Genomic DNA, 13,520 nt, shown 5'->3' with positions numbered 1-13,520 from the left:
AATCAACAGTTTACATCACCTCTCAATGTAGATATGCTATATTGAGACATGCACACCTCCACTCAAGTGTGCATGTACCGTATTTTCACGACCTAGAAGTCAAATATTTTCTCCAAATGGACGGAGCGCCTAATAGTGCGGTGCGCCTATTGTGTGGACCGAATACCAAGTAAGTGAGAGCCACAGGTGAACCTTAAAGGGAGATGGTTGCATGTGATAGGAGGCGTGCGCCCAGTTAAAGTAAAAAAAGTTATTACTTACTTATAAAGTAGTTATAAAGTTAAGAGTTTGTGCATTGGGCAAAACAACATCAGTTCGGTGAAGGTACCCCGAAAATGGCATCTACTGCGAAGATACATGCTTGCAAAGCCCAGTTCAAACTTCAGGCTATCACCTACGCGAAGCAACATGGGAATCGAGCTGCTGCGAGAGAATTGCATATAAACGAGTTGATGGTTCGCAAGTGGAGAAAGCAGGAAAACGAGCTTCGCCAAGTTAAGAAAACCAAGCTTAGTTTCCGCGGAAATAAAGCGAGGTGGCCCGAGCTAGAAGACAAACTCGAGCAACTGATTCACGATCAGAGAACAGCCGGGAGAAGAGTCTCTACCATCACCATTCGACTAAAGGCAAACATGCTTGCAGAAGAGATGAAAATTGAACATTTTCGAGGAAGTCTGTCGTGGTGCTTCCATTTCATGAAACTGCGACATCTATCCATCCGGGCAAAGACCAACGTGGTGCAGAAAATTCCAGTGGATTACAAGGAAAAGCTAGCCATCTTCCGCTCCTACAACAGTAAAAAGATAGCCTCCGAACACATCACCACATGGATAAGGTGCCGCTCACTTTGAAACCCTGTCGAGCAACACTGTAGAAAAGAAGGGAACCAGCATGGTAGCGATAGGCACAACGCGGCGGATTGATTAAGGCAATGTCTACACGTAGCAGGACATTTTGCAAAAAGAACTTTTTCTAAATTTAGGCCTATCATCCACACAACACTCACATTCAAACAAGGGTTCTTCAAGACACTGTCCAAAGTGAAGATGTACGAATTCTGCGTTTGTGGCTCCATCATGTGGGGACTGATAACCGAAGATTTAACTGTGGAAATGTCACTGAATGTGACAAACTTTGTGACAGGTGCTTTTTTTGCTTATACTTATTAATAAACTCTTACAGTGCTTCATATTCAAGAACATTTTCACACATTGTTATGAATGTACTTAAAAAGGAATGAATGCGACTGGCTGTGGAAGTTTTTTTTCTTTCTTTTTTCTACAAACGTGCTAGTGTGGACGTAATTATTCTTTCATGAAGTATTGGGCAGGATCCTCGGTGTTAAAAATCCCTGCTAGGTGTAGACATGGCCTAAGATTGACGTGAGTACTCTGCTCCCACTGCATTATTTTACAAAATACGGTAGCGCGCATGCTAGCTTTTATGCGCCCAATAATACGGTGCGCCTTGTGTGTTAAATACAAAAATAAACCCCGAAATTGAGCCTGCACCTTTTAATCCAGTGCGCCCTAAGGTCGCCAAAATACGGTATATCGATTTTCTTCTCAAAATTTGGGCCGGGTGGCTAGTAATCAGGTTCGCATTACAGTCCGGAAATGACAGTATTTGATGTTTGTTTGTCAAACTATCACTGACTTGGTGGAAACGAGACCTTTACAAGATGAAGAATGACCGGTAAAGATTGTTAGGTGCTGAAAAGACATGCAAAGAATCCATCCATGGCAGTCAAAGTCAGACATCCCAAGTTCCAAAAACTCATTTCAGGGAGATGTTTATCGACCCTATCCAACCAACAACACGCAAACACACACATCAGTCTTTCCATCCATCCGTTCCAACAACTGACCCCCTTGTGCCCCATACATACACATTGAAGGCCATCTGATTTCGTTTTATGATTGAATGAATGAAGAAAGGCATTATGATTTAACTAAAGGTATATTATTAATTTTAGCCTACGCTTTATGGCAGTCTGTAACTGACATAAATACCACCCTGTGAAGCAAGTTTGATATTTTTATTTCTTACTGGAGGATTCGACCTCTGCCATCTCGCGAGCTCCCGTGACTGTGTGAAAATGGGAGAATAAATCAAATCCCGCCCCATGCACACTGTAAAGCTTATTGGCAAATTTTGCAGACTAAACCAGTCAGTGAGCTCTCTGTCTTGCAGAGTTGAGCTCTCTCTCACATAGTCGCAAAATCTGTGATATTTTATCTGACACACTGGCATCAGGGAACCACTATCAATATGAGGGAAAACTTGGGATGTCTGCAATATGTCTAGTAAGAACCAGAAGAGGAAATCTGTGACGCTGTGAGGTTAGAAGACCCAAACGTGGAGACTGTGTTATACTCCAACCCAAGCCACGCGAGATTAATCTCCGTAGCCGTGTGAGATTAATCTCCACTCAGCGGACGGACGTGCAGCATCCGTCTGGAAGGCGTCTGACCTGTGCTACTGCTCTCTTCCCTATCGTTCTCACTCTTGCACGTGGTTTCGTAACCCAGGTCTTGCAAATCCACCTGCACGCCTTTGTCATCCTGATCCAGAGCTGGGATTGGAGGCAACGTTCACGTTAGATCCGTCTCAATGTGAAACGCCCGAGCACATTGGCACCTTGACTTGAATTCCAAATCGGTAACTCTATTCAACTATACGGGCGTCCACCGTTTTGTGTAAATCGTATGTATTGATTTCATGTCTGTAGTTCTCAATGAAAGATTGCAGAAAGATTTACTGATGATTTACCCCATTTTTTGAATTTGAAATGGCGTTTCTAAAACATTAAAAAATTTCTTTTTTTTTTTTTTTTTTTTTTAGTAGAGTTGTCCGATAATATCGGCTGATAAAAGCATTTAAACTAAAATATCAGTATCGGTTTTGCACCGTATCGGTTTTGTATGTATGCTGGGTTATTAACTGTACAAGCCTGGAGACTTTGTGCATGGGCTGGCCACAGAGTGATGTCTCTAAAATAAGATGCTTGGGATTTGTCAATTGAGGGAAAGACCCTCATCACTCATGGTGCACAAATAAAATGAACAATAATGAATTGTAAACTCATCACATATAACTACTGCTTCATCAGAAAGAAATAGTGACTAAGAAAAGCCACGAAACACATAATTTATCATTTAAAATCTGCGCAAAAGCCCAGCAAACTGCATCTTGGGAATTGTCATTCATTGGCATCGTCTGGACTCTGTTCCTATGCTTGCTTGCCTGTGTGAGCCATATGTGACATGGCAGTGCCTTATTGAACCATTGCAATTGCCAGGATGATTTCAGAGAAAACATTATCCAAAAAATATGGATGTAAGCACTATTTGGAGTTGAATAATAAATATAGTTGGTTAAAGTTATTCTTATTTTTTACAGAATGTTTACTTGGAAAACCCTGAAGTTGTTACATTTATCATGATTAAAGATTTAGTGGGGCATCACAATACAGGTAACCATCATATGTTAAGTCCACGACCGAATATATCGGTTTGATATCGGTGTTGGATTTTTGGACTTTTGGACAACATCGGGATATATCGGTTAAAAAGTAATTATCGGACAACTCTAGAAAGAAAAAAAAAACAGCCCAATTCCTGTTGAACACTCCTGAGTCAAGGTACCATTGCAAAGCTTTGCACACAACGTCAAACAAGCGTACAAGATGACGCTCTTACCTTTGCGAGCCGTGTCGTTCGGCGACGCGGCGGCGGCGGGTTTCTCTTCTGGGTTTTCGCAGGCTTTTTTCTTCTCCCTCAGCGCCTTGTGCAGAGCCTCCAGCTGAGCCTGAACACTCGGTGCTAATCCCTGAGCGTCCGGTAGCGCGGCACGGGCCTCCCTCTCCTCCCACAGGGAGGCTCGGAGCTCGCAAATTTTCCGAGAGCGCTCGGCGAGGACCTCACAGAGGAATCCCAGATCGCCACGTAGATCTGAGCGGGGAATCTCCTCACAGCGATCACTCTGCCGAGAGGTTTGAGACCAACGCTCCAACTCTCGTCGCTCTCGCAGCGCTCCTTGGAGATTGTCCAAATGTTCCCGTAAGTCGAGGTCGGCGAATGAGTCGCTACTCTTACAGGCCGCTGCCAGAGAAGCAATGAGAGATTCCGCCGAGTTCAGGCATCGAGCAAGAACTTTGGTCATCTCCAGAGTTGAGACGAGATCCGAAGTTCCTTCTTCCCCTTGCGGATTCTTTCGTTTCTCAGCGAGAGATTCCAACGCCGTCTGCGTAGAGATGTTCCGTGCGTCCTCTGAACCTCTTCTGTGTAATGCAGCGTTCACCGCATCTATTTCCAGAAGCAGATCTTTGATTTCTGCCTCTTGGAAGTGCTTCTCTGCCAACTTGAAAATCTGCCCAAGTTGCTTTTTGAGATCCTCTTTCTGCAAACAAACAAATCTGCTTCGGCAGTCCACAGAAGCAGACTGTGCGACGGTGGACTCAGCAGCGTCCGTGCACTCGCTGTCGAGTGGCTCTTTGTTCTGGAGTTCTTCCAGGTCAGCCAAGCGCTCACTTAGCTTGTTGATCAATTCCTCCTTCTCCTGGCATTCCTGGTGGAGGAGCTCCAGCTGGGTCAAAAGAGCAGATTGGGCCAGGCCCGCGCGACAAGCTTCCGTTCTCAGCCCGATTGGAACAGGCAAGCGGGACCGGACGGCGGAGGCCTACAAAAGAAACAAACGTTTAAAATACTTAAGTAGAATACCCGGGTGATTTTCATGAAGCTAAGCTAAACAATGTCTTTGAAGACTTTAGGAATATAGTCATGAAAAGCTGAAGTAGTTCATTTTGACTTGAAAGACGGTTAAATCTCTGATTTGTCGCAGTCATGGAAAGACCGTTCCGGGGAACCCCACGCCCTCGTAAAAATGTGTACAGTTTCTGAATTAGGCTAGGTTCATACTACAGGTCTTAATGCACGAATCCGATTTTTTCGTGTTTTTACGATTCGAGTCAGGCATTAACTTGACGGTCTGAACGGGACAAGTCGCATAGAAGTGGACCATTTCAAATCCGATTTGAGTCACTTTCGTATGTGGTTCAAATCCGATCTGAGCCACATTTTTTCAGAACGTGACTGGCTGTCTGAACTGTCAAGACTCCCCAATCGGAATTCGTGCAGCAATTACTTCAGCAAAGAGCAAGAGGCACGGAGGACGGCAGCCATGGAGGCATTAGCGCCTAGCTTGAAGCCTAGCTTGAACTCTGCTTTTAAGCACAAAGCGGGCTTCACCACAGTCATAAAAAAATAAAATGAAGAAAAGAATAAGCCTTACTAATCTTTGGGCACCTAACGATTCGATTACGATTCAGAGGCTTCGATTCGATTATAAAACGATTATTGATGCACCCCTCTCCCTTTTTTTTGTTTTGTTTTGTACATTAGTTCCAAAATTGTTCAAAAATCCTCTCAGGCTAAACCAAACTACTATTTCAGTATCAAGTTAACATATACCAGTAAACAAATATACAAAAATAACAGTAAATAAAAAACTCCAGTCCCCATTCTGTATCAGCAGCTTCAAACTACATTCAATTAATTTAATGTTGTGAATCAACTGTTACACTTGTTAAAATCGCTCCCGTTATTTCATAATTTCCCTTCTGTCTACTTTTGTCAAAGTTTTAAAACAATTTCATCATTTAAAGATAGATTCAAGACAAGATTTTGCCGATTTAGGAGTATTTTAGATAAAAAGTTAATTAGGTTCGCTACAAAAGAGTCTTCTAGAGAAGTCTAATGCTTTAAGATGGCGGCTGTTTACTTACACCGGAAAGTCTGTCATTTCACATCTCTGTTCAATACTACATGTTCTAACACCAACGTCGTCTGTTATATTGCATGTAAAGATACACGATAATATCGGTTACCGATAATTATCGGCCGATAATGGCAATTATGACGTCACACAGATAATACAGATAAAAAAAAAATCAACCGATAATGCAATCCGATAATTATATACTTGATTTAGCCTCCAAATGTGCGCAACCAAGCAGTTTTCTCCACTTCTCCACCGCCGCCTGCTCAACCCCTCCCCTCTCTGAAGCCCCTGTGGGAGGAGGGGTTGAGGAGTACGGCGTCATAGAGGAGGCGGTGACACATCAGTGTTGAGGCGCTCTCACTAGCGTGTGTTGCTCTTCCCGTGTGTGAAATGAAATAAACAATGCTCTCGCCATCTACAAAACAGTTCCACGAGGCGTAAAGAAAGCGTCCTCATTGAACACCACTACCACTAACCCAGCAGCCATTTAAAACTGCATCACAAGGATTTTTGGAACGAATACGAGGCTGCTGCTAGCGCGAATGCTAAAGCTATTGTAAACACAAATAAACTATAAAGGAAGCTACGGGGCTAGTGACGATACAGAGACGCTGCGGTCCTCCCGGAGTCGGGTTGTTTGGGAATGCAGCCCAAAGCGGGTGGTAAACTCCCATCTATGGCTAAACACCTCACGAGACCGATAGTCGACAAATAGCTGTCTTTCGACAGAGCCCGCCGGTCCGGTCACGCAGGCCGCCGCTGCCGCCTCGCCCTTGACGGGCAGAGAAGAGCCATGCACCGAATACGCCGCAGCGAGCCGGCCGGGGCGGGCGGATATCCGGTACGAATTTAGCTCCCGCCGCCACTCCGGTTCAAGACAGAGGCCTGGCGTGGGTGCTAATTTGGCAGCCGGGCGGACTGAAGGGCACAAGCGGGAGGAAATTCCCGAAATGACCCGATAGCCAAACCCCTGGATGAAAAAATAATGCAGTTTATACGACCACGATTCTTCGTGAAAGACATGCCGATCACATCAGTTTTACCAAGGACATTTACACAAGTGATGTCAAGAAAGCATGTTTATCATGACGGCGCAGTGGTTAGTCGATAATTTTAACATGCACACAAAGAAGTCATCCAGTCAGTATTGCATTCAGTACGCTTTAAATTTATGACGTCTTAATCAGATCATTCTTCTTAAATCTAGTCAAATAATTTCCCCCCGCTTGTTTGAGTGTTGAAGACTAACAGATGAATGCGCCAGATTATTCCACTTACTTGAACTAAATATTGCTATTTGTTCTTATTAAGCCCAAACATCTAAAAAATGTAATTTTTCACCTAAATCAAGAAAAAATTGCTTTCAAATAATGTTTTGAACCATACATATTCTTGAATAAAGAACATTTCTGACAAGTTTTTTTTCCCTTAGGATTATTTATGATAATTTATTGCTTAAAATAAGACTGTTAAGCTTATTTTCAGCTGGCTATTTTTCTTCAAGAAATCTGAGTGAAATATACTTTAAGTGCTGGCAGTTAATTTCACTTATTTCCAATAGATTTACTCTGAAAGCAAGGGAATTTAGCTAGTTTTGAAAAGTTGTGTTTTTGCTGTGTAATAATGTTATACGTTAGGAATGGCTTACTTTTAAAGCCATTTTTGTGCAACTTATGTATTTACTCTGTAAGTAATTGTTGCCAAAAGTTTACCATTACACAATGTCAGACAATCTGTCTTTATTTAGATGTTGGAATTTACTACTTGTTCACATTTGATGTTGGAAAAAAAGAGCAATAATATATTTGCACAGTAATATTTTCTCTTGTGTATACTTTAAAATTTTACATAAATTTTTAAATAAAATTATCGGCTTGACATTATCGGTTATCGGTTGGAACGAGGAGGAAATTATCGGTTATCGGTATCGGCTGAAAAATGCATTATCGTGCATCACTAATTGCATGTAGTTCTACATATACAGTGGTACCTCTACATACGAAGTTAATCCGTTCCAGGACCTTGTTTGTAAGTCGAAATGGTCGTATGTCGAGCAGGATTTTCCCATAGGAATACATTATAATTCCATTAATTCGTTCCACAGCCCAAAAACCTGCACTAAATCCTTAAAAAATACTGCTGGTGCTATTACAAATGGCAATTACACGTAGCAAAACAAATAAATTATAAATCAAAATTGGAATAATGTAATAAAAAGAATAATAATAATTCCTGTAATAGTGTAATGAATCGGGTTCTAATAAGGCGGACGTTTTTTTGTGTACCTGAACGCACCGCGGGGCTCACGTGCCAGAAACAGACCGGTGAGCTTGAGTTTCACTTTCACTTTGAATGTTCTCTTGAGAACACCATCATTTGAGGCAGACAGCAGGCGTTTTGTGTTGAATAAGTTGTAAAAGAAATGATGAAAACGTGGCGAAGCTGGCGATTTCTTTGGAGACAATAAGAATTGTCAGCTTAATTTATAAAGACTGGCGAACGATGGTCGGAGGAGGACCGTGGAGATGTATTGTTGAGCCATTTCACGGATGCCCACCCCACGCTCATATTTTTCTGTCATTTGCATCTTCATTTCGAAGGTAAGCATCAACTTTTTCCTTGTTTCACCACCTGTACCAACCTTTTCTGAAACCTGTGTTGATTTGTCACACAAGAAAATCCGCCGTGCATTCGTCTGCGGTGCTGCCATTGTCGTCGTATTTCGAGCATGTCGTCGGATGTAGAAACAAATGGCGAGTCAAATTTTACGTCGGATGTCGAAAAGTTCGTGTGTCGAAGCGATCGTATGTAGAGGTACCACTGTATATGATATTTACTGTAGCCGTCTGTCTGTAGCAACTAGCAACTGGGCGTTGTTTGTCAGCCCCAGTCAGGTATGATTGTTTTTTTTATCTAGCGGCATGAGGTGAACATGATATTTACTCTCGGTCCGTTCCTCATTGCGTCCCAAAGCCCGCGTTGACTGTGTTTTACTTCCGCTTTACCTCGTATAATTCATTTGGATATTTGTGAATCATTCTCGAATCTTCCACGGACGAATCGCGAATAATCTAAGAATCGGAAATTTCGCACGCCTCTAAGCCTTACAATTTTCGATTTTCATTCTGTGCGCCGAATGAGCAATATTTCATTATTGCACACATGGCCGAGTCGGGGCAAACTGACGCACCCACGTCATTTCACGTACACATGTCAAGCAAGGCTCATGTGTGTGCGTGTATGCGTTCTATCAGTCCATATAAACTTTGAATATAAGACTAAACGGGGATTATTAATGTCTGTTATTTGTGTCCTTCTTTTGGAAATCGAAATATGATCACTCTGTAATGACATACAGCCAGCATGTGTACTTAGTTTTGATGCTTCTGCGCATGCGGATCTCTTTGCTAAGCGCATCATGGACTGCGAATTAGTGTGCGTACGTGATACTTGAACGGTCTAAATCAGGGTTCACTAAATCCGGACCTCGGTGCCACTTTTCCTGTCGTGTTTTCCACGTTTCTCTCCCCTAACGCACCTGAATCAAATGATTATGTCATCAGCAACCTCTCCAGAAGCCTGATAATGATCCTGATTATTTTGATTTAGGTGTGTTGGAGGAGGGAGACATGGAAAACACGACAGGAAAAGTGGCACCGAGGTCCGGATTTAGTGAACCCTGGTCTAAATGGACGTGGGAGGAGGCCCCTAAATGGACAAAGGCAGTCTGAACGGGCACGCCAAAAAAACAGATATGGCAAAAAATCAGATTTGTCCATTAAGAACTGTAGTATGAACCTAGCCTTAGGGGCACATAAGCACAATTCCATTCCAAGCGGTTTTGACGTAAGTGGGAATAACTCGAGAACGGGAGGTCGTACAGACTCGGGACCGCTTTCAGCGTCTTGGGCGTCGAAATATGCATTCGGGAAACCTCTCGCCGAGAAGTATACAGATTTTGAATGAGGAGCCCAAAAGTACAGAGCACACATTGGAGTCCCCAAGCACACTGAAGCCCACGCTTCAAGCGGAAGTAACTGGGGAAGGGAGGATCGCGGATGAATTCCGACGACACTTCTGAATGAAAGTTGACTCTCCCGCGTTGTCTGCTGCCGCGAAAGACTCCGTCCGACCACCAGAAGAGTGTGTTTCAGCCATTTCGGGGGAATTAGGGGCATTTTCGGGCGTAACTTCCGCTACAAAGGTCGTAGAGCCCACCTTCAGTGTGTACTGTACTGTAAACATGTAAAACGAGGGATCGCTCTGTTGTAATGTGTCCATGAAAATTTTGTTGTTTTTACCTTAATACACCATCATAATTCAATTTCATTCAAAAATATATACATTTGTTTCAAACTAAACCAATTAGACATTTGATCCAATTTGTCTGGAATAGTCCAGAGGGACTGGACGTCTCTTACAGTCCAGTTTTAAGGCGCACCCATCGATAGGAGTGGATTTCATCCATTTTGGAAGACCAGTCCATCATCAGAAATATTACCCATCTTCTCCGCCGAGCGCATCTAGAGTCACCTAGTCACATTAGCCCGCTAGCATTTGGTCACGGACATTCGTGTTCAGAATGTATTTAAGGATGGCAGTGGATTGAAAAAGGTTGTTTGAACATTTCAGTCAGTCTTTGCATAGCCCTGGTGGTACTTGCACCATACACGCTTCAATGCTCACATGAAACATTCTTTCCTGTGTTACAAAACATACCCTGCGCTTTGAAATCTTGCTGCGCTGCCCGTTTTCAAGCAATTCTGCTTCCGATGCGTTGGCCAGGAAAGTCCGATCTGTAGCGTCTTTGCGCTTTTCTCCAGTTTCCCGGCTGCGTCCCGACTGAACGCTGCCGTTCCCGGACGCTTCTGTGCTTCCCTTCTCTTTGCACTGGCCACTGGACTTTTCTTCCTTTGGCAGTTGACCGTTTTCCATCAGTAGCTTGAGGACCGCCTCTCTGTCGCAAGGGGATTGTTATCAATTAACCTTTTATAAGACACTCATTGGCTGGCTGACTGCCACTAAAGATGCTAAGATGTCCAATTCATTTTGATTGGCATGCAGCAAAATGGATTGAATGTCTAGCGCCATCAATGGCAGGCAATGAGTTAAATACTATGAATGAACACCACTGACTAGGGTAGCCTGGTTTTTAGGGTGCAATGATTGATCGATTAACTCGAGTAAGTCGATTAGACAAAAGCTTTGAATCAAATTTTGCTGCTTCGAGGATTCGTTTAATTAGAGTGGCGTTGTAATGGTTTGTTTTGAAAGTGTTTTCATTCAGTTTTATTGACTTGGGTGGATATACTGCCCTCTCGTGGAAACGGTGAATACGCCATAACGAACATGGCTGAATCCAGCTGCTCCCTGTTAAAACCAACATAAGGTAAGTTTTTGTTTGAGCTAATATGTTTATTTATGCATTCGTTATTTAGTTTAGAAGTATATTTAGCAGTTTTTGTGGGAATATGTGATTGAACAATTTGTGAAGAGCTTTGTGTAAAAAAAATAAATAAAAAAAGTTAGCTTTTTATAGCATTTAAGCTTGCGGACTTTTGCTATGCAAGTTAACCTATTGTTCTTTTGTTTTATTTAGATCCTTATTTAGATATTTTTTAATATATACTTTGAGGCTAAGTTCAGGTATTTTCATTTATTTTTAAATGCATTTATTGCACTTGTAAAGTGCAATAATTATTATTGCAAGCATAAACATTTGTTCTTTGTTTTACATCTCCTAAAATGTATTCTACAAGGCATAACTTGTTCATAATCCGAATACTCGATTAATTGAACTAACTAATCAACAAATTAATCTATTACTTAAATAATCAATAGCTACAGCCCTAGTTTTAATGTGTTCGGATTTTAGGTTTTATTAGTTATAATGATTTTTAGTGTGATGCAACCCACCCCCTCCCAAATTTTTACTGTAAAGTACTTTTTATTTATCATGTAGTGTATTTTGCCTTGTTGTTAAGCACTTTGAGGACATCTCAGGTTTTTGTAAAAGGATACATCAATACATCTGAATTTCTGAAAAGAAAAAAAAAAAATCAACTTTAGAGTGTCATTAGGGGCCATAAACAGAGTGTACTTCTGTTATCATTCATTTTGATATGATTTATTTGATTTTTATTACCATTTTATACATGTTTTGAAGTCAGTCATTTTGATTTATTTTATTATTCTTTAAAAGCAACTTTAGAATGTTATTGGGGGAATTATCCAGAGTTTTTTCCCATTTGGATTTTATTTATTTGTTTTAATTAACATTTTTAAAATTTATAAATATTTTATTCTGAATCAATTTTTTCTTCATATACAGTGATTCCTCCCTACTTTGCGCTTCATACTTCCCTGCCCAGTCCATGGCGGATTTTTTTTTAATAAAATAAAATATATAAATGCAGTATTTCATTTAAAAATGTTAAAATACTGTAAATAAATACATTATTTTATTTAAGAAAGTTAAGATATATGCTGCCATGTATACATGTTCAAATCATTGTTTTCTTTTATATACATCTAATTTATATCATAACTATTACATTTGCAGTGTAAAAATATACATATAAGCACTTTGGAGGGGGAAAAAGGGAAAAACATGTCTTATATGTATGTCTTTCCAATGCTGTTAAATCTGAATAAATACATTGAACACAACAAGAAAAAAAAAGTCTATATAGACTTTTTTTAATGTGGATTTTCGCGGGGAGGTGGGTGGTGTCCCCATTAACCGCGAAAAGGAGATATCATTGTATGTATAATTTTATATTTATTAAAATCAACTTTATAGTCTTAATATGGCCTAACCAGTATTTGATTTTATTCATTTTCATCTGAATAACTTTGTTTTTTATAAACATTCCTTCACTTTTCAATGTATTTATCCTTTAAAAGTAAGGCAAAAATACTACAGCGCTTGAGTGTTTAAAAAAAATTTTTTTTTTTTATAAATAGTCACTTGCCCTAATGTTGTACGTTCTGGTGTATGTGGAAATAATTATATATCAAATTTAAAGGGGGGGGGGGGTCCCACCTGAGGCGTAGGAGTGAAGCAGCACTAGTGTCAGCCAGCAGACATTTCAAAGACTCGACCTCTGCAATGGCACACTGAGCGTGCTCTCGGCTTTGGCCCAGACCACTGTCCACACTATCGTTACCTCCGGACTGGAAGGCAGGAAAGGAAACGTCATCGTTGAACAATGACCGACGGGTCACGCGGTTTAAACTTTCACACGGATTGAAGCGTATCGCCGTCCAAACCGAGAAGTGACTTACCTGCCCTGGCGGGACGTCCGTCTGGCAGGCTCGGTCTTGAGAGTTTGGCGTCCGGCAGTCGGTGTCCGGCTGCTAGAGTAATGGGATGTGAGGCGGCGAGTATGACATACGGGACTCCAAAAACAAAATTCAATGAGGCAACAGAAGCCAAAAAAGTGTGCAAAGCGACAGCGGGATGGCGTGACGTGTCTAATGTGGCATGAGACCGTTTCATGGGACACAGAAATAAGAGAGACGGACGGACTTGGTTAGGAACAATGGAGGAAAAGAGTCAGGAGGATTTCATCTACAAAAGACACATTAAAGAAATCAACCATGCTGCATTGTAGACTATTGGAAAAAAACTCACAATTTCTCCAAAGCAGCATTATATGACACGGCAGAGGTTAAGTCGGGTTCAAAGGTTAGACGGAAACAACTAAAGCGACTGTTATGATGGTTGTTTTTCGCTA

At 41.4% G+C, this 13,520-nt stretch overlaps 1 protein-coding gene across 5 annotated transcripts in view; it reads right to left on the bottom strand.

Moving 5' to 3' along the window:
* cdk5rap2 (CDK5 regulatory subunit associated protein 2) overlaps positions 1 to 13,520 on the bottom strand; it is an 86,115-nt gene that overhangs the window by 30,379 nt on the left and 42,216 nt on the right. For 3 of the 5 annotated variants that reach the window (XM_057819077.1, XM_057819072.1, XM_057819074.1), the window contains 5 exons: positions 13,069 to 13,140; positions 12,827 to 12,957; positions 10,501 to 10,738; positions 3,702 to 4,680; positions 2,474 to 2,575 (listed from right to left, as the gene is read on the bottom strand). In XM_057819077.1, coding sequence (XP_057675060.1) covers positions 2,474 to 2,575; positions 3,702 to 4,680; positions 10,501 to 10,738; positions 12,827 to 12,957; positions 13,069 to 13,140 — 1,522 coding nt within the window. The remainder of the gene's footprint in view (positions 1 to 2,473; positions 2,576 to 3,701; positions 4,681 to 10,500; positions 10,739 to 12,826; positions 12,958 to 13,068; positions 13,141 to 13,520) is intronic. The other 2 variants (XM_057819073.1, XM_057819075.1) reach the window with 2 other exon arrangements.

The sequence above is a fragment of the Corythoichthys intestinalis genome, chromosome 17, assembly GCF_030265065.1.
Source record: "Corythoichthys intestinalis isolate RoL2023-P3 chromosome 17, ASM3026506v1, whole genome shotgun sequence".
Classification (NCBI taxonomy): Eukaryota; Metazoa; Chordata; class Actinopteri; order Syngnathiformes; family Syngnathidae; genus Corythoichthys; species Corythoichthys intestinalis.
Note: the sequence above shows the minus strand (reverse complement) of the source record. Positions and strands in the feature narration are given on the sequence as shown.